This window comes from Cannabis sativa, unplaced genomic scaffold, assembly GCF_029168945.1.
Source record: "Cannabis sativa cultivar Pink pepper isolate KNU-18-1 unplaced genomic scaffold, ASM2916894v1 Contig1, whole genome shotgun sequence".
NCBI classification, from domain to species: Eukaryota; Viridiplantae; Streptophyta; class Magnoliopsida; order Rosales; family Cannabaceae; genus Cannabis; species Cannabis sativa.
In genome coordinates this window covers 2,789,843-2,811,934 of record NW_026870037.1, presented here as the reverse complement: position 1 = coordinate 2,811,934, position 22,092 = coordinate 2,789,843, and the positions used below count along the sequence as shown (strand labels likewise).

Here is a 22,092-nt window from a genome sequence, read left to right as displayed (position 1 = left end):
TAATGTTGCTCTCAGGCCCCTACCTTGACAATGTTAGTATTGGGATATGATATATAATAATATAGGAAGAAACAAACAAGAACTGATCAAATAAAATTCTAAATTCTAAATTCCATTTTAAATAAAATCTAAATTTAGTAATACTTGGGATATGATATAGATCCTAAATACACGTCTAACTCACGAGAAAACTAGCGCGTACAAGACAAAGACCAAAAAACGTTACCACAATATATGTGTTTATATATATATTAATAAATAATTATAACATCTTTCTTGCTATGATGGGAGAGGAAAATATACTTTACACTGTAGATTTCACCTTTGGGAATGCAATAACTCTGGGTCTGGCGAAGAAAAGAAAGCTAAGAAAGTGCAGCAACTACAATAAAGCAAAATAGACACAACTATCACAAGTTAACTTCTTTCATTTCTTTTTAATGTTTTTTCATAAGAAATAATAATATATATATCTACAAGAACAGGATCGTCTCCAACAATTATTTGCTTCTTTAAATTCAGTCAAGAAACTTCTGCACAACAGTGATAATCCCCAGTTTGATCATCAGTGGTAGAAAGGTATTATATGACTATCTATTTATATATTATATGTTATAAGATAACAAAGGAGTTATTAATATAATAATGGTAAAAAAAAAAGACAGGTGTAATGAAATGCAAGTCCACAAATTGATCAACATAAAATCATTAATTAGTAGGGAAAAACAAAATGTGAAGGAATGAAAATAAGATTTCAAAAAATACAATAAGAATGTTATTTTCATTCCCAATAAGTGCAACAATTTTTGATTAATTTATTGGATTACCATAGGTGGAACCTCCGAGCAAACCTGCTGTGGAGGCTGCGTAGACATCGGAGGGATCGAGCATTGGCGACGAAGAAGACGCCCCATTTCTTCCTCCTCCGCCACCCAAATGCAATTCTGAAAGATTTGGAAAAGTACTATTATCGCGGGTTGTTGTTTCGACACCTTGATCGTATAAAAAGCCTTTGAAAACATGACCACCGATCTTAACAACCGCTTGATAAGCATACTCGTCTTCTCCATCCTCCACAGCCGTCACTCGTACGCACTTGAAAACCGCCGGTGCACGTACTTGACCCGGCAACGTTTCTTTGAAGCTCGCATCTGTGACATAAAATAAATTAGTAATTAAAAAAGTATAAAATGAAAACCCTAAACCTAATATATATACCTTGACCTAAATTGAACGAGTGAGAAAAAAAGTAGTGTATGTAAAGGCTCTAAAATCAAACCTTGGTGACTTGAGCTGGTATCGAAGCTTCTAGGGGGAGTAGTGTTGGAAGTAGAAGTGTGAGAAGTGGTTTGGGAGGCAATGAGTCTAGGTTTCTTTGCACCCGAAGTCGACCCGGAAGACCCAGGTCCGGTTCCGCCACCAGGACCGGCCGAAGTCATGAGCTGACGCTCTCTCCTCCGAGCGGCCGGGACCCATGTGCTCTTCACGTGCGTGGAGCAGTCGAAACCTCGACTCTTGCAACAAGTTCTACACCTTCTATGGGTACAGTCTTTTTTGGCTTGGTTCCCACAATCTTGACACGTTGCTGTGGAGGACGACGTCGATCCAGACCCGACATTAATTCCGCCTCCTCCACCGCTCTGAATTACCAAATTGCCCCCGATTTCGCTGTTTCCGTGGTCGTGAATCGAGGGCTTCTTAAAGAAATGCGGATGGAGTTGAGTTTGAGCTGCCGAGACAGCAGCCGCCTGTTGAGCCTGACTTTGCCACAGCTGAATCCCGCCATTTCGGCTTCGAGCCGCAGCTGAGGAAGAACCTAGTGCATTGGCCTCGGTAGCTTCATCGAGATGTGATGGACCGAGACAAGGAGCTGCTGTTAGTAATGGGATTACGCCAACACCAACGCCGACGCCGAGGGCTGTGGCAGGGTTGGAGCCGTTGAGAGAGTGGTCGGAGATGAGGTTTGGGTCGTGGTTGAGGTTGTGGTGGAGATGGTGGTGGGGATGGTGGTTGTTGTGGTGGAAAGAAGAGGCTGGTGCGACGACGAAGACGTCTCGAAGACCCACCATGCCCATCTCGGGTGGAAGACCGTAGTTGATGGACCTTGAAGATGGACCGGACCACATAGCGGAGGAGGTGGCTCCGGCTGTGGGCCCAGCATTGAAGCTCAGTGATAAATCGTCTGGAACAGTGGGACGGCCAGCTGCAGCTGCTGCGGCTGCGGCTGCGGCTGCTGCAGAGGAGGATGAAGCCACCCAGTCTGCAAAGGCACCAGAATCTGAAGGCAGCCTCCTTGTAGTAGCCACAACTGACGATGTTCCTGATAACAAATCCAATCTCAATTTTCTCCTCAAATATTATTTATAAATAACGTGTGTGTATATATATGTACATATATGTATATATATACACATAAAAATATGTATTGTATTTATAAATATATTTATAGAGAGAGAGAGAGAAGAGAAGGAATTTTTGAGGTCTCGAACTAAAACATGGATGTATCTATGTAGGTGTTATATATGAAAGGTGGGGTCTCTGAAATTGTATCAGAGAGATTTTTCGAGAAGAAAGACAAAACAAATTTAAAATAAAAATTAAATAAATAAAAAAGTTTAAAACTACTTGAGAGAGAAAGAGGGAAAGAAAGAGATCTTGTTTGTTGGGTGGCTTGCTTTCTTTCTTTCTATCTTCTCTGTAAGACTACTGCTGCTGTTACTAACACTGTCACTTTGGCTTTATGACCAAAAAAGTTTAGTTTATATGAGAAGAGAGATAAAGAGAAGAAAAAGAGGGTCCGGGCGGCAGCAGCTGCTGCTGCTGCCATAGCTGCAGACAATAAATTATAAACCAGCAGAAGATATAAAAATTAATTATATATAATAGAGTAGCTTAAATATATATATGTAATAAATAACGACCTTTTTCTCTCTTTCTCCAATTTTTTTCTTTTTTTTCAACTACTAGTGTTGTGAACCCTTTCTCCTCTCCTATATTATCATCAAATCTTAGATCTCTTTTCTTTCTTTCTTTCTTCTTTGGAATAAATATAGCTTTCTTTCTTTGTTTCTTTCTCCTCGGAACAGAAGTAACTCTCTTTCTCTCTCTAAGATTACTTCTCTCTTCAACCTGTTTCCTAGCTAGAAAGCGAAAACTGAGGTGGGTATCTCTCAACCTCTCACTTTCTTTCTCTCTCTCTCCAATAATCAATCACACAATAACAAAGCAATAGAAGAAGAGAAGAGCAAGAGAGTATAAAGACTTTTGTTCTCTAGTTTTTGGTCTTACGCGGGCACTCTCTAAAAAAGTCACATGACTGAGCTATAACCCTATATACGCTTCTCTTCTCTCTCTATGTATTAATTTTTTTTTTTTGCTTTGTTAGTTTGGTTTTCTTATTCATTCCCCGCCGCGTGTGATACTCACCTCTCTTGAGCGCGTGGAGTCTCGACACCAGCCGGAATGCGCGATGAGCAATGGCCCATTTTGAAAATGATAGAAGAGGCGCCTAGGTTGCTGCGCGTGTACAACACGCCTTTAATATATTTTTGATAATAATAATTATTGCTATATTTTATTTTTCATTAATTAAACGTGGAGTCCAAGTAGGAGTGGCTCTACAGTCCCAAATCTAATGGTTTTGTCGTTTTGGATTGAGTTTGTCAGAATAAGCAAAATGGGGTTGAAAGACTGTCAGACTCTGTTTGTAAGCTTATTATATCATATGATAAAATTGCACATTTGGTACAAATCATTGTCTTAGATTGCAATTTCGCAAGTGATCATCACACTTCCTACTTTCATATTAGGACTTTTATCTAAAGATATTTTCACCATCTTTGCATATTATTTAAATGATAAATTTAATACTAGTAGGGGTGTTGTAATGTAAGGTATACTTTTTAACTAATTTCTTAAACTTCATCGCATATGTCGTTTGAGTAATTTTACAAACTGTACTCGCACGCACTGTATAGACCTCAAAACTTCACAAACCATACCACAAAACTACACTGAGCTGCAATGTGAGCGGTTTGCACGCTAACTAATTTTAGTAATTATTAAATATAAATAAAATTAGGGAATATTTGTGTTTTCATGAAAAGTATATTTGGTACCTTGTATTTTTAATAATACTTAATTGATATCTCATATTTTTAAATTTTACATATTTAATACCTTAAAGTAAAATTTAATCAATACAGTTTTATCAATTTAATCAAACAGTTCTCAATTATATGTAATCAAATAATTAAATTTGAATTCATAATTAATAAAATTTTAAACTGATGATTGTATTGATAAAATTTTATTAAAAAAATTTGAATTTAAAGTACTAATTAGGTATGATTTTAAAATATAGGGTACTAAATAAGTATTATTAAAAATACAGAGTACCAAATTTGTATTTAGATAATACACAGGGTACTAAATGTATAGACACCCATAAAATTATATCATGTAGTTTATTCACAAAAATCATAACTACAAATATTAAACAAAGCAATTAAATAATATCAAAATAAAATACACAAAATAGAAAAAATAATTTAAAACTCAAAAATGTAATATAATATAAACTATGATATATATATTATATTTTACTTAAAGTATTAATTAAATATTAAATATGCAATGTGGTCACTTATTTTATTCCATTAATAGGCGTAAATGTATATATATACATAATTAACAAATTTAGTGCCTAAACTGCTATATTATTTTATATAATATAATATTTAGATTAAATATTTAAGTAATAAATAATTTAATTTAAAAAATAATATTTATTAAATTGTAACATAAAAATATGAAATTATAAATGTGTGAACAATAATCTAAAAAGAGCTATATAGATCCTTTTATTGATGATCATATAATTTGTAACTTATCATTGATCTTCACTCTTAAATTAGTAAATTGAGTTATTAATTTGTAACTTATTGGAAAGTTTTGAACTCCTTGGAGTTATTTTGTAAAATGATGAATAAATTATTAACTAGTTACTAGTTACTAAGATTTTTAAAATTTTACACTACATTCGACATGTTGCATAGAGACAGGTGACATGTCGCCTGACTAATTTTCAGCATCAAGTTTTGAACGTTGTGTTAGGTTTTAACAACTTCCATAACTTCTAAATTACTTATTTAAGTCTATAAATGCTCAATTCAACATTAGTAACAGTCAAAGACTTTATGGTGGTTATTCATGTTCGAATAAAAGTTAAAACTCTATAAATAGAAGACATACTATTCACTTGTGACACATACTTGAAATCACTTCTTGTGATTAAAACATTGTAAGGATATGTCCATCCTTAGACATTGGTTGAGCATTATATGAGGCTTAAAAACCCTTAAGAGTATTTTTAGAGTTTTTCTAATTGTCTATATGAGAGAGGAAATAACTTTTAGGACAAACTTTCTTGAGTCTTGGTCAAGTCTATTGTGTGTTCTTGAGTGTCCTTCTTTTTCTTCTCTAATTATCTTGTAATCTTGATGTAATATATTTATATGTATTTTGTGTATTTGATTGTAATCCTTAAAAAATCTCTAACATTCTAAAAGTCATTTGTGATGGCATAGTCTTCATTAAAAAAGACAATATGTCATGGAGGGTTATACAATCAAAAGAAGTTATTCATGAAAGAAGAGCATCAATCAATATCACAAGAATAAGAATATGTGGTAAGATATTGAAGTCATCCATGGATAAGTATGATAAATTTATTTTGTGTTATATTATTTAAATAATAGTAATATATTAACGTATTTCATATGATGAGATATGAAATTTTTACATATTAATATATGTATGTATGTGTATTATATTATTATATGTAGTGCTTTATAATTTTATAATTGAGATTATAGTATATTAGTATATGTATATATATATATGTAAAAGATATAATATATATATATTTGTAAGATTAAATATGTAGAAATAATAAGTTTTTATATAGCATATATATATGATATATATTGTGTATATGTATATTAATGTATTTGTATGTTATATAAATGAAATCTGTAACATATATATATATTTATAAAAATTAATATTAATATTATGTGTATATTATATAATATGATACTATAAGAGCATATATATACATACCATATTAATTTTTTGTGTTTATATATATGTACAAATCATTATATTAATATGTATATTATATGATACGATAATTGAGATGATGATAATAGAAATGTCTTTATTTTATTATTATTATTATTAATATTATAAGACTTATTTTGTGATTATAAAGAGTTATTTGGAAATGAAGTACTATTTTAGCAATAATCATCTTATATTATGAAATAAAAAAATTGAACAATGAGAGTTACATTTTTATGAGATTTCTCTTGCTATATCAAGAACAAATAGATCAAAGTGGATTTAAATTATGAGTTGAGCCATAAAATTGGAAGAACAAGTTTAGACTCAAATAAAGTAAATCATAGTGGATTGAAAATATGAAAAGAGATTACAAAATTGGAGAAGCCATTTTGAATCTTTAAAAATCAAAATGGTGAAAAAAATTGATGAAAAATTTGTTAATAACTTTGATAATATTTTGAAGTAATATCAATGAGGAGACAACCATACAATTGAAGAAGTAATTTTATTATTATGTGAATTTTGTATTATCTATCGACAAAGTTTCAATAATAATTTTGTTAATAAAAAAAAATAATAGATGAAAATAATTTTATTATTTTGTAACTGGTGTTTTGGATTTGACAAACTTTAATTTTGATAAAAAAAAATTAAGGTGGCATGTGGTTGAGAGGAATGAAATTATAGGAACAGGAATGAAAATAGCACTAAGAATGGATAGAATCAAATTTAAAAAATATATAAAAAGAAATCATAAAAAAAATATTAATTTTTTTTTTATCTTGCATTGGAATGTTTATTCCTTCCATTTTAAAATGGAATAGTCATTCTACAAACATGATGGAAAAGTCATTACATTAGAATGATATTCCAATACTTTAAAATGCAACTAAACAAAAGAATAGAATAAAAATTATTTCTTTTTTATGTCAAAATAGTATTTTCAAAGTGATCTCAAAGACATTTTAGAAAATATACAAAAAGTTGTTCAAATAATGTTGAGATTATTTAAGTGAAGTGTAAAGTCCTCTATGGTAGAAATTGTGAGTGTGAGCCTCAATAACTAAAATTATTGTGAGATTATGGATTAAATTCATGTGATTTTGAATTGATTATTCTAAATTAATTTTGGTTATGTGCATATGTGAAATTTTAATATGTTTGGTATCAAAATTTAGTAAAAATAATTTTAAAAAGGAAATAAAATATAAGAGTTGTAACACCCTACTAGTTTAGGCGTGTAAGCGTGATTTTTAACTTAAACGTGCACCTCGTTGCTAATCAAAAAGTTTATTGAAAATCGTGAATAATTAAAACTTTATTTAACTAATCATAAATACCAAAATATACTTGTATTAACTGGGATCCCGTTTTACAAAATATTTACAAACGTTTCATAGTGCAAGTTACAAAAGTTTGTCGCCTAGCGACTATACAACGAGAAGTCCAAATACTCAAGCAGGAGGGCGAAGTTATAACTGGCACCTAAAGGGGGCTAGCCAACCCTATGGCCAACATAGGCCGGCCAAGTTTTGGACATCCCATGCCCGGCCAGCATGCATCTTGCAGATGCATGGCCGACCATCTTTTGGCCTGGCAAGATTTTGGTCACAACTTTCATACGTGGACAACATGCCATATCACGAATTGGGTCTTAATAGCCCACAAAAATAGAGGAAAAATATCTATTTTCAAGGGAAATTTTAGTCATTTATATTTTATTAATTTAATATGTAAAAAATAACGAATTGGACAACATAACCCCTTCCTCCATATCTCTCTTCTCTCTTATTCAGTAACTCTCACGCACATCTCCCTACCCTGTTGCCGTGCCCCCATCCACTCATCCACGCTCCAACTCCAGCAGTGTTCTAGTGGAACGTATCATGACTCCTTCCATTCAGATCTCTAGCCCTTAATTCCTATCAATAGCAAAGCATTATCAAAATCTGAACTGAATCTTCTTTTCTTCAATTTGGTTCAACATGGTCTTCCTCACTATGCTAGGTATTGCTTTGAAATGTGAGGGCATACTATCAAAACACTATAGGCTTCAAATTATTCAGTAGAGAAGAAGAAATTTTTTGAAACTAGTAGCTCTCTTTATAATTGTCTGACAAAAGGAGTCTAATCATCATCTGAAAATAAGAGCTATACTTTTATATTTATAGGGTAGCTTTTAGAGTCAGGTTTGGAATTTAAATGTAATTAAAAAAGATAAAAATAATAGCTTTATTAAACCCCTTGGCTGAACCCTATAGTGGGCCTATTGAGTTTTAATTTTGCCATTTTATTTAAACTCATCTTTCTTTCAGAAACTCCATATTTTAATTTTAACTCAATAAATGTAAATTCTATCTATTTAATAATTATAATTAATCATCAAATTAAATTGCCATTTAACTTATTTATTAATTAAACCTTACAAAGTCTTTTATTTAATAAATATACTCTAAAACCTCTTTTCCTCTCAAATAAGTGTTTGCTTAGTGAAAATTCTCAAACAAGACTTAGTCTTATTTAGAATTCTAATTGATTAATTAAAATCAAATAATTGAGACTACAAAACAGTATTATCCTAGTTAGTGCGGGGACCATGACCCTACGTTACCAAGCTTCTAATAAGTAGCTCTACTATAGATTCGGAATTGCACTCCTGATTACATAGAATGCTCTATATACCAAAAATAGATGCGCTTTGAATTATCCATAGTTTCAATCCAAATAATCAAAGATCTTCTATAGATAATCTACATCGAGTAGGAACAAATTTAATATTCTACCCCTCAATGTATTTTATCCTTAAAACACTTAGCTTCCTATAAATGATATTTCAGTAAACTAATATAATTACTGAAATAAGAGCTCTTCCATTTATCTCTATTAAGCCAAGCTCAAAGGAAATCATCATTTCACTTCTATATAGTTACAGAAGCTATAGATTCCATATCTATGATTAGGGCTCCCACTCAATTGTACTACCATGTTCCTAAGATGTAAATATTGGGAAGATCTATTTGATAAACTTTAACGAACATGTCAAAGAACACGAATAATACAGTTAAGCTAGAACCAAACCATCTCAAGATTAAGATCTACTTATTTATCAACTAAGTGATATTGACTTAGAAAGGTATAACGGTAAGTTTATGATATCTTTTCCATTGTCAATATTGGTCCAACCCGATGTATACTCCATACATCCGATACTAGTATACTTTGCTAATGCCCTGGAAAGGACATACCCCGTATCAATGTGCAAGTAAACTTTATAGCTGATTATCACGTCAGTGTAAATCTAGTGTACTGATGAATCATGGGACTAAAGACTTTAAAATATATGATCATGATTATTTTCCACTGTGTAGAAAACACTATAATCATGAATACTTATATGTTCTAAATTTAATAGAATTTATACATTAAATATATAATTATGAAAGTAATCATGTGAACCATGTAACATAAAAAGATTTTTGATCCTTTATTAATTATTAAATCTACTTATATTGAAATGAGTTTTATTTAAAGCATAAAATCCCAACAAACTCTCACTTGCACTAATATAAAACTTAAAAGTGAATTTCAATTCATCTCAAGACCTTGATGTCCAAATCAAGTGTAGTATGTAGTGTTATCTTTGTAATCGGATCTGACAAGCTGTAATCAATTACCAACCTTCCCACAATTACATCTCCTTAGTCACAAAATCCTTGATATTGTGAAATTCCTTTCTATATGTTTACTCTTCTTAGGGTATTGGATTCCTTACTATTTGGCAACTATATCTGTGTTATCAGGAAGTGGCACTAGTAGTTAATTATCTAGTAGCCTTGTGGGCCACTTTAACATTCAGTCTCACTGGTAGAGTTAGAGACTTTATATAAGTTTTAACACTTTTCCAACAATCACTGCTCCACCCCAAGAGTAATCACCATCCCATAATAATAATTTCTAGCATTAAAGCAAGTCTAGAAATCTGAGTTGATGTAGCCTAAGAATATTAAAATACCACCCTTATCGATTAACATATAGTTCTTCTTTTGATCTTAAGATTTATTTGATTGTCTTCCAATGTTCCTTTCCTGGATTAAACCGATACTTACTCACAACTCCCACTCAACAATAGGTGTCTGGTCTAATGCATACGAGAGTATACATGAGATCTCTCACTGTTGAAGCTTAAGGAATTCTTTCCTTGGCCTATATCTTTTTTGGAATAGTTGAAACTTTTCCTTAGATAAATAAACTCTATATCTAGGAGCCAAAAGACTTCCTTTAGAGTTCAATACGAAAAATACTCTAGTTTCTTACTAAAGTAAGTTGCTTGCACTAGAGTAAGTAAATTACAAGGAATACCACAAGCCACATGTTTAAATAATCTCAAACCCATGATACTAGGATCAAGAAGTTTTGTTAAGCCCATTGAATATACTTATTATCACAATTTCCCTTCTTCAAGCTGTAATAGAAAACTTTTGGTTGCTCCATATGAATGATTTTAACTATAGTTCTCTTGGCTTTGCTTCTTAGTTCCTTATTCTGATTATTCATTGCTTTTTTAAACTAACAATGAATTTTGTCATAAGTGTCTTCCAAGTCATAACAGGGTGGGTACCTTGAAACCCTCCTACTACAATGAGGTACCGTGACTTTTGTCTAAGAACATTAGTGGTACTTACCTCATCGGTTGTGACAATACAACAGAGACAGTGGGACTATCTTATATAGAATAAGATGATAGAACACTTTGGAATTGAAAAAATATCTCATCTACTTTGCTTTTAGATTTAGTTACATTCTTAGAAAAGTAGTATTTGTTGAAACAAACACTTTCTTATCTTAATAACCATAAGATGGTCCACCCCAATCACTTTAGAATAGCTATCAAATATGTAACCCTTAGTTAATAGTTCTAACTTTTCTTAAGTTCATGATCAGGGCATCCATGAATCTAGTAATGGTGTACACTAAGTATATAACAATTCCATCTTTTTGAGGTTTTCTTGGGATCAGACTTAGATGGGATGACATAGAATGTCATTTGCTATATCTAAGGCATTTCCCTAGAAGGACTCATGTAGCTGCTAGTAACTAATCATAGACCTTACCTTTTCATCAATATGTGACTTCAAAGTTCTAGGAGGTAAGTTTGAATACAATTCAAAGTTCAATTTAATGATATTTGAACTGCATAATCAAATATTTCTCCACCACTGTCAGTTCGCAAGATCTTTAACCACTTACCATTGCTAAAAATCCATGAAATTTCTCAAACATTTCATTTTTTTTATTCAAGGTATAATCTATAGTAATCGTCTAAGAATTTAACGATAACTCATATCCATCCCTGAATGTACATCCATACGTTCGAATAAAAATAAACATACTTCCAAGTGGATATTGGTATGTTTTCTCTTTATAGAGAATAATCTTGTAAAAAACACTATGGACAAGATGCAAATGCCATAGATTTAATATTGTAGTTGTGGTCTTTTGATGATTCCTATGTCTAGTTACAACAAAGAGTTCTTAGAATAGTTCAAGTGGATTCTAGTCACATAATATAAAACTCATAATCCATAAATTTAACATACAGTTTGTATCCATTGATAGAAAATAGATATTAACAGCTTGTGAAAGTTATATTGTAGTGTCCAATGTATTCTAGAAACTGAAATTTAAAATTTTAATTTGGAGTCTAAAATTTAAAGTGAAGGAAATAAATTTATACCAAATATTTCTTGAGTAATTATTCTATCTTGGACCTCCATTAAAATACTTATTCAACCCTAAGTTTAAGTAGTTTTACTAAGCATATATAAGTAGGAGATGTTTCTAAGATCGAGGAATAATATCATTACAAGATAGAATATTTAGAATATAGTCATCTGCATCACTCATCTTTATAAAAGAAAATAGAGTGACACCATAAGCATATGATTTATAAACTTTCTTGTCCAATGATACATTAATTTAAACAATTTCTTAAGGAAAAAGCTAAGAGAAAAAACTAAAGGATAATTTCAATTAAAATAAGAATCCAATGATGTCTTGTTTCGACGAGAGTCAAAGTTATTCTTATTTTATAAACTTCTTCTTTATTTCATATTGTAAACACTAGTCTAAGTTGTCATCTTTAGGGATGAGTCAACTAGATGTCGTATTTACAAAATACTTATCTTACGAGATCTAACACTATTATGTTGTCTAATGATTGACAATCTATTGGGCATTGTCCCATTAAAACAACAAACCAAGTTAGACTAAAAATAAAGATTCAAAATTTATACTACATAATCAATAATAGAAAACAATACATGGTCAATATAAATTCATACACATATTTGAAAATTAGTAAATATTTAGCAAGTAATAAAGACATGTGAAAATATAAAATTAACACATCTTAAATAATTTCTAAGGTTTTCAACTAAATGATATAAGTGTCTTGTTTAGGCGAGAGTCAAATATATCATTAGTTAAATAGAGTTTTCACATCATCCAAAATAGATACCATTTTAGCAACCTTTTATTTGATCAAAATAAGAATCTGACGTTGTCCTATTTAGGCGAGAGTTAAGGTCATTCTCATTTTATGAGCTTCTACTATTATTTCATACTTTGTAAACCCTACTCTGAGCAGTCACTATTTGGATTATCATTACAGAGAATAAAAGATTTACAATAATAATTATCTTTTGAGATTCTACGATATTTAATTGCTAATGAATGAACATCTATTAGGGATGAATCTCATTAAAACAAGAACCATGTAGAACCAACAATGAAGATCGAATATTCTTAAACTAAAGCTCATTATTTAATGAATTGTAATTTCATTTGATATCTATTTGAATCTATTTTTTTAATATTCATATATTTATTTAATTAAAATTACTAATTTAGATAAATCTAAATATAAACTTCAATTATATACTTAGTTAGATTTGAAAATAAATAAGATTTTTTTTTCCATCCTTAGTATTAACTTTCAATAAATATTATGAAAAATTACTTAACTTGAGTTGGTCCAAAACTAATTAAAATTAATTTTCAATTCAAATTTAATTTTCTATAAATATATATTATTAAATTTGAAATCCAATGTATTTAAAAAATACATTTATGAATCCTATTAAAATAAGATAAAATAAATCTTTAAAAATTATTCTAATTCATGTTGGTCTAAAATTAATTAATAAATTAATTTTTAACATAAATATAATTTTCCTATTTAATTAAATTGCTTGAAAAATATCTAATATTTAAGTATTTTGAACAAATCAACTTAAATATTAATTTTCTATTTAGTTAAACAAATCTAGAAAAACTACAAAATAGTCTACTAAGAAAATAACTATGTAGATATTTCATAAACTAATTATTGATTTTTTTAATTAAAATATAATATATTTTAGTCTATTTATTTTAATAAATCATTAATAAAAATGACTTGATTTTAGTTGATTTAAAATTAATTAAAGAATTAATTTATAAAAAAAAAATTGAAATATCTACATCTAAAAATAAATGTATTTCAAAATTTTTTTAAAAAATGATCATTAAAAATAAAATTAAATATTTTTTTAAAATTATTCTAAATCAAGTTGATTTGAAATTGAAAATTTTCCAACTAAATATAATTCTTAATTTAATTAAATGTATTAAAATAGAAGTAAATAATTAAGTATCTTGAATAAAATCAACTTAATTATTCAAATTTAATATCTAAGAAAAATATTTTAATTTAAGTTTGTCTAAAATTAATTTTCAGCTTAAATATATTTTTCTACTTAATTAAATATTAGAAAAATATAAATTAGTTACTAGAAATAGCTTATCTATAATTTATTTCATTAAACTAAGTGTATTTTTATAAATTAATTTTAAAATAATCTAATGAAAATTAATTTCTTTTATTTTAAAATTAGTTATACTAATTAATTTTAATTAGGTTAAACTAATATAATTAACCTAATACAATTATTGACTTAAGGTAAATGGGTCTTCATAATTGGAGTGGTTCATGTGAGGGAGGGCTGGGTTCAGTGTGTCGTACCCACTACTATGACCCCCTAACTCTCACACAAGGTCCAAACGAGCAGAATTTAACCTTTAATTAAATAATTATTATTAATTGAATAAGCTCAATACTAATTGGGCTTAAATAAAACTATCAAAGTGATTATTTTATTTTAGTAACCTAGTCCATTTAAATATTCAAGATAAATGGGCTTGGTATATGCATCTAAGCCCAATAGCAAATATATAGGCTCACATAATCAATTGATTTGAATGGACCCGATCATGTTTCTAAGTTTATCACAGATGAAAGAAATTACAAAATTATCTGTTACCAATTATTTATTTGATCTATTGATAATTAAACTATAATTAATTTAAATTATTAGACCTATCAACAAGTTAATCATGCCAATTTAAATCAAATAAACATTAGGCTTATTAAAAAAACAAGTTTTGAATTAAATAATTAAACAAATAAACAAACATGTAACATAACAAGGAAAGTTGGTTGACAAAAAGAGGCAATTATCCAAGAATTTTAAATAATGTTAATTTCGAAAATTTAAGGATTGTTATATTAATCCTAAAAAAAAACTTTTTCGAATTTAAAACATTAATTAACTAACAAATATCTATGTTATTTTAATTATATTTTATTAATTTAAAATATTAAATAAGATAAAATAATGCAATATCTAATTTTTCAAAATTAAAGATATTATTATTTGTCTAATCTTATCATTTAAAATAAAATAAAATAAAAAAATCTAAAAGTTAAATATATATGGTTATTATTTTAAGAAAAATATCTAGATTAATTATCATATTTTATTATTAATTAAATCTCTAATATTGGCTGTGTCAATTCGGTTCGATATCATGTGATTAATAGTGGGCAGAAGATGGGTCCAATAATCTTTTCTAGAGGCATCCGTCAAGGGTGCCCTTTGTCGCCATATTTGTTCATTGTGTGCGCTGAGGGTCTCTCTTCCTTGATCAAACACTTTGAAGCTCAGAAACTTATCACGGGTTGCAAGGTGGCTAGAAGTGCACCTCCTATCTCCCATTTACTATTTGCAGACGATAGTTATGTGTATTGTCAAGCATCGGAGGAGGAAGCTAACCATGTTCTTACGCTTCTTCAAATCTTTGAGAGAGCTTCGGGGCAAAAAGTCAATCTCAACAAATCATCAGCATTCTTCAGTTCAAACACAAGGGCGGATATCCGAAGCAGAATCTGTGGTATGATGCAAGTCCAAGAAGCTGGGGTTGATAGCATGTACCTAGGCCTCCCAAGCACGGTTGGGTGAAACAAAAATGCAGTGTTGGGATTTTTAAAAGAGAAAATGAAGAAGCGAATAAGCAGTTGGGAGGGCAAATTTTTATCCCGTGCTAGTAAGGAGGTACTTATAAAATCGGTGGTCCAATCTCTTCCCTCGTATGCCATGAATGTCTTCCTTTTTCCTATTGGTACATGTAATGAACTTGAGAGAATGATGGCAAGTTTCTGGTGGAAATCAAAAAGAGCTAATAACAATGGGAGTGGCATTGTTTGGATGAATTGGGACAAAATGACAAGATCAAAAGCTGTTGGTGGAATGGGGTTCAGGAATTTGAGGGATTTCAATCTCGCTATGCTTGGAAAACAAGGGTGGAGGCTCTTATTCCGACATGATTCTCTTGTGAGCAAAGTTTTCAAGGCTAGATACTATCCACATGGTGATTATTTATCTGCTGAGTTGGGTTCTAATCCTAGCTTCATTTGGAGTAGTATATTTGCTGCAAAGGACACAATTAAACTCGGTTTAAGGAAAGGCATTGGATCTGGTTTGACTGTGCAAATAACCACCGATACTTGGCTGCCTACTCTTGACAGAACAACTCCTATTCCCATTGTCCCGGGACTTGAGAATTTTTCGGTTAGTAGCTTGTTTCAAACTCATAGTCGCTCCTGGGATGCTGATATTGTTAATGAACTCTTTACTCCCGATGATGCTGCAATTATCGTTGGCATACAAATAAAACAGGCGGTTGAGGACGATTTCTGGTACTGGTTTGCGGAGAAAAATGGGCTTTATTCTGTCCGAAGTGCTTATCAATTAATACAAGACCATAAGCTTTCTCCAGCTCCTTCAGAAGGCCATCTGTTTTGGAAGAAGTTGTGGTCACTCAAGGTGCCTCCTAAGACTAAAGATCTGGTGTGGAGAGCGGCTTCGAACTGCTTAGCAACCAAGGTAAATCTCTGCATCAAGAAGGTGTTGACCGATAATAAGTGTCCTATGTGTGGTGTTTTTGCCGAAACCAAGTTGCATTTTCTAGTTTCCTGTCAATTTGCTTGGGCTTGCTGGGAGTTCTCTGGTTTTAATGCAGCTGACAGAAACTCTGTCTCTTTGCTGTCATGGTGTAATTCCAACGCTGCCCGACTGGATGATGAGAAGCTTTGCCGAGTTGTCATGTTGTGTTGGGCAATATGGTCAGCCAGAAACGATTTGCTATGGAAGAATCGGGTTCGAAGTGTAAAAAATGTGGTTGATTTTGCACAATCTAGTCTGGACCAGTTCTCGAAAGCTCAAGGCAAAAGCAATTTACCTTCCCTGTCGCCTCTTAAACCCGGTTATGGCTCAGAGGTCTGGATTAAACCGACTGTAGGCATCAAGTTGAATGTTGATGCAGCAATTTTTGAACAAGATTTCAAGCATGGATTCGGGTGTGTGATTAGAAATACTGAAGGTGAATTGATTTCTGTTCTTTCTGGTGCTAAGCAAGGCAAAGTTACACCAGAAATTGCAGAAATTATGGGCATAAGAGAAGCCTTAAGTTGGTTGAAAAATCACAACTACTCCCACGCTGTTGTTGAGTCCGATAGTCTGGTTAGCGTGTATGCTATTCGAAGCAATGAGAGGCTCCATTCTGGCTTCGGTTTTATTGTGGAAGAGTGCAAGTTAATTCTTCAAAGTTTGTTAAATGTTACTTTATGTTTTGTCAAACGTTCTGCGAATCGTGCCGCGCATTTTATTGCCCGACACTCTTTGTCTCTAGCTGAACGTATGTTCCCTATTAATAGTGTTCCTTTGGAGTTGTTGTCTATTCTTTTGGGCGATAGCTCTTCTTAATAAAGAACACTTTCTTTTCAAAAAAAAAAATCTCTCATAAAATAATTTGATATAACATTTTAATTTTAATTAAAATATAACTAATATCTAATTTCTGATCTTATAATTTACAATAAATAATAAATTAATAATTAATCAAACCCTAATAATAATTTATGTGAAAAAATTAATTTTTAAATTTTTAAACCTTTTAATATCTAAAACTAATTTTTATGAATAATAAAATAAATAAAATTAATTTAATTTTGATATTGAAATTTTAAATTTAAAAAATAGATTCTACATAAAAATCCATGCAAATTTGTCTTTTATTTTGCAAAAAAAAAAAAAAAACAACAAATTTTTGAACCAAAAATATCAAAATTTCATGTTTTAGGGATCATAGGCCGCACGCAGCCTCCCCTCCCCCCCCCCCCCCCCGGCGCAATTCTCAGACATGATCGAGAAAATCGGATGCTGCATACATCCTGACTTAGAAACCTCAGTCAATGACAACGTCCCAAGCGTGCAAGCCTAGTCTAAATGAATCACAGTCGAGGAAATTAAACAAATTTTGTCGATCTGGGTGTGGATGAAGGGGTTTCAAGGCCAAAACCCCCTGATTCGTGTGCAGCAGCCATCCTCCAAATTTCAAAACATGATATCTTTCTCAATTTTAATCCACATTGTGATCCGTAAAATTCTAAATTGCTTAATTTTTTTACCAACTTTCCAAATAAAATATTTTCAGAACGAAAATAAAAATATTTTTCATAAAAAATTTTGTAATTCACATTCAATCATCAATTAACACATAAACCAACATGAACATATTCAAATGGTCCAAATATCGTTCTAAATCCATATTTCATGAAAATAAATCATTACCATGGCTCTGATACTAGTTGTTAGAACTTATTTTACTAGGATCTAGATTTACTAACATGTATGTTGATTATAGAACTATAATTTAACAACCTAAATATACATTTCCTAAATAAATGAAATAAATACATAAGAGATGAAAAAATCCTTGCATTGACGGTAGCAGAATATAATGATTCCTTCCATTTAGATCTCTAACCCTTGATTCTTATATGTAGCAGAGCGTTATCAAGAACTGAACTTGAATCTTCTCTCCTTTAATTTGGTTCGATACAGTGTTCCTCCCTATGCTAGGTATGGCTTTGACATGTGTGGGCATACTCTCCAAAATACTATAGGCTTCGAATTATTCAGTAGAGAAGAAGAAGAATTTCAAAAATAATAACTCTCTTTATTTTCTAATTGTCTAATAAAAGGAGTCTGATCATCATCTGAAAATAAGAGTTATACTTATTTATTTATAGGGTAGCTTTTAGGATTAGGTTTAGAATTAAAATGAAATTAAAAAAAAAATAATGGCTTTATCCTCTTGGCGAAACCCTATATTGGGCCTATTGGGTTTCAATTTTGCCATTTTATTTAAACTCATCTTTCTTTTCACAAACGCCATATTTTAATTCTAACTCTATAAATATCAATTCTATCTATTTAATAATTATAATTAATTATCAAATAAAATTACCATTTATCTTATTTATTAATTAGACCTTACAAAGTCTCTTAATCAATAAATAACCCTAAAATCTCTTTTCTTATCAAATAAGTTCTTGCTTAGTAGAATTCACAAACAAGACATAGTCTTATTTAGAATTCTAATTGATTAATTAAAATCAATTCATTGAGACTACAAAACAATATTATCATTCTTAGTGCAGGGACCACTGACCTATGTAACCAAGCTCTCAATAAGTAGATCTGAAATTTACTAAGTAAATTTCGTAACTTATTAATTCCTCTTGACTCCACTATAGATTCAGAATTGCGCTCTTAATTACATAGAACGCTCTATATACCAAAAATAGATGCGTTTTGAATTATCCATTGTTTCAATCCAAATAATCAAAGATTCTTTATAGATGATCTACATCAAGTAGGAACAAATTTACTGTTCTACCAGTCAATATATTTTATCCTTAAAATACTTAGCTCACTATAAATGATATTTTAGTAAACTAATATAATTACTAAAATAAGAGTTCTTCCATTTATCTCTATTAAACCAAGCTCAACGGAAATCATCATTTCACTTTTATATAATTACAGAAGCTATAGGTTCCATATCTATGATTAGCGCTCCCATTCAATTGTACTGTACTATGTTCCCAAGATGTAAGTATTGGGAAGATCTATTTGGTTAACTTTAACGAACAAGTTAAAGAGCACGAATAATAGAGTTAAGCTAGAACCTAACCATCTCAGAATTTAAATATATTAATCTAAGATCAACTAAGTGATATTGACTTAGAAAGATATAACAGTAAGTTTATGATATCTTTTCCATTATCAATATTGGTCTAATCTGATGTATACTCCATACATCTGATCCTAGTATACTTTGCTAATGCCCTTGAAAGGACATACCATGTAATATTCCAGAAAATATAATAGTATTTAATTAGGCATATTTTATTAAATATGTGATTGTATTGATATTAGAGTAGGATTATAATCTTACTAAAGCTAATTACAAGTTGATTAGCAAAAATTTGAGTAAATGAATAAATAAAGCGTAATTTATAAATTACGGAGATTTTATCGGATTATGGAGGTGTTATACCCAAAGTTCGGTAAGCACATCAGAGGAGGACACGTGTCGAGCTGGGAAGAACTACAACACGCAAACGACAAGTATGCTTAGCATGGAACAACTCGTTGGAAATATAATTCGCAGGGTATGTTTATAACTCAGCTTGCTGAATAGCCTTCTGCGAGACAGAAACATATGAACTGCTAACTTACGTATTGATGAGAAACCATGTAGGTGCACACGTTCATGACGAGGCCTCAACGTCGCTGCGTGAAAGAGAAAGCGACAACACTAAAAATACTTAGGGAAGATTATACGATATAAACTGAGTATAGATAGTATGAAGAGCCGAGATAACAGATAGCGAGGCATTTATCTCACTAGAAGATGGTATGCATACGAGGAAGATCCTCTCGACCCCAGAGTGTATAGCTATCAAAGTTAAGACAATATTAGTCTCGAGAAGCCAAAATGACAAGCAGCTTCTCACTGTCAAAGTTATCTTGGCTCCCTCCTCGGCGAGGCATCCCTATGAGACACGGCTTACCGTATATCTTTAATTACGCGTTCATCTCGGCCCAATAAAGGCGGGATATTCACAGGTGTGTAAAAACTGCATTTATTTGGCTTGATTTGAATCAGATCCCACAATTTTAGGGATAATGGCTGTAAATGTATTTTGGTCAGCTTTGTAATTAACTGCCACTATGCAATTGTAAATAGTGGCAGACAAGATCAAAAAGGGGGCGAAAAAACTCTTATGCAAGAGGCATTGAAAAAAATACTCAGAAATCTGAATAAGATTGAATCGTGGACTATGTAGAATTTTAACTTCAAAACCACGTAAAAAACCCGACGTTCATATTTTATTTTTCTATAACTTTTATATTTTCTGTGTCAAATCATCATTGTGAGGCTCAAATTTGGTTAACAAAAATTCGAGTTAACAGTTTGGTGCTCTCATTGAGAGCCTCTGTGAAAAATCTCAGAAAAAGCCTCTTGACATAAAAGTGATGGATGACACCAAAGATAATAATCCTCGAGAAGGAATCAATCATCATCCCAGAAAAGAACCATTGAGTCTTCAGGGATCTATTAAGTCATCGCATGAACATGCTGCAAGTCCCAGGAAGACCCAGTATTGGGGCCCCTGGCTTGACGAACCTTGGATGAGCAACGATCAGTCACTCCCTAACCAGGTTGATGAAGATGGCGCTTACGACCCAACCAGATACATACCAATCGTGGAATTAGAAAATTGCCATCTCAGGAGTCGATTGGAGGAAGTAAACTGGCAAAATACCGAGTTGCAGCGTGAAATAGCTGCCGTAAAGGCAGCGCTAGGAGATGGTACCCAAAATTAACCTGACCTTGGGAAAAGAGATTCAAAGGGAAAACCTCACGACTCGCAGATCAAGCGGCAGAGGATAAGCTAGAGATATACTCAGGACCCTCAAGAGATGCAACTAGAGGGAACTGAGGAAAACATGGAGGCACAACCTGAGATACGTGGAGCATCGAACACAAATCGCCAACCCACAATTCAGGCTTATGAGAATGAAACTCGTGCAAATCCTTGTTGGAAGAAAAAAGTGAGTCAAACCTTGAAAGGAAGGGCAAGGTCCGACCATGATCATGACAAGAGTGATCTACGAGAACATCTGAACCTAAAAAAGCCTGACCTCTGTCAACGACTCGGTTCAAGGAAAAAGGATTCATTCCGTTTGCGAATGAGCGAGTTGGAGAATAAGTCAAGAGTGCATCAAATCACGAAGCCCATGAGACAACTAGGGCAAGGTATTGTTGGAAACTTAATTTGGAGGTCTCGGGATCAAAGAAAAAAGATGATTCCAAAAGGCTGTCTAATGAAAAGAAACCCAACAAGTATATCCCTCTTTATATCGAATACACCGAGCTCAATGGAACTCGGGAAAAAATCTACCTTACACATGTGCAAGAAGCCGTTTTTAGCGAACCAAGACCTATGAAACATGTGAGGCGCAAGAGGGATCCAAATAAGCGGTGTGAATACCATGATGATATTGGTCATACCACAGAAGAGTGTCGTCAGTTGAAAGATGAGATAGAAAGTCTCATATCGCAAGAACACCTTCAACGATATATAAAGGGGCAAGAAGATGCCCATGATCAATTCGATCTGCCCAATAACTTGAGCGACTGAAGATTATAACCCTCTTCTGCGAAAAGAAGGGA

At 31.6% G+C, this 22,092-nt stretch overlaps 1 protein-coding gene across 2 annotated transcripts; it reads right to left on the bottom strand.

Annotated features, from left to right (window-relative positions):
* Window positions 1-690: 690 nt before the first annotated feature.
* Window positions 691-3,330, bottom strand: LOC115716074 (protein LATERAL ROOT PRIMORDIUM 1). 2 transcript variants are annotated; one of them, XM_061107475.1, is made up of 3 exons: window positions 2,922-3,330; window positions 1,280-2,320; window positions 691-1,151 (listed from the first exon to the last, which is right to left on the bottom strand). In XM_061107475.1, the coding sequence occupies exons 2-3, from the start codon at window positions 2,124-2,126 to the stop codon at window positions 811-813; spliced, it is 1,188 nt and encodes a 395-aa protein (XP_060963458.1). In that variant the 5' UTR covers window positions 2,127-2,320; window positions 2,922-3,330; the 3' UTR covers window positions 691-810. The 2 variants fall into 2 exon arrangements, with proteins under 2 accessions (XP_060963458.1, XP_030500639.1); XM_030644779.2 differs by lacking the exon at window positions 2,922-3,330 and adding an exon at window positions 2,626-2,901.
* Between the last annotated feature and the right edge of the window lie 18,762 nt (window positions 3,331-22,092).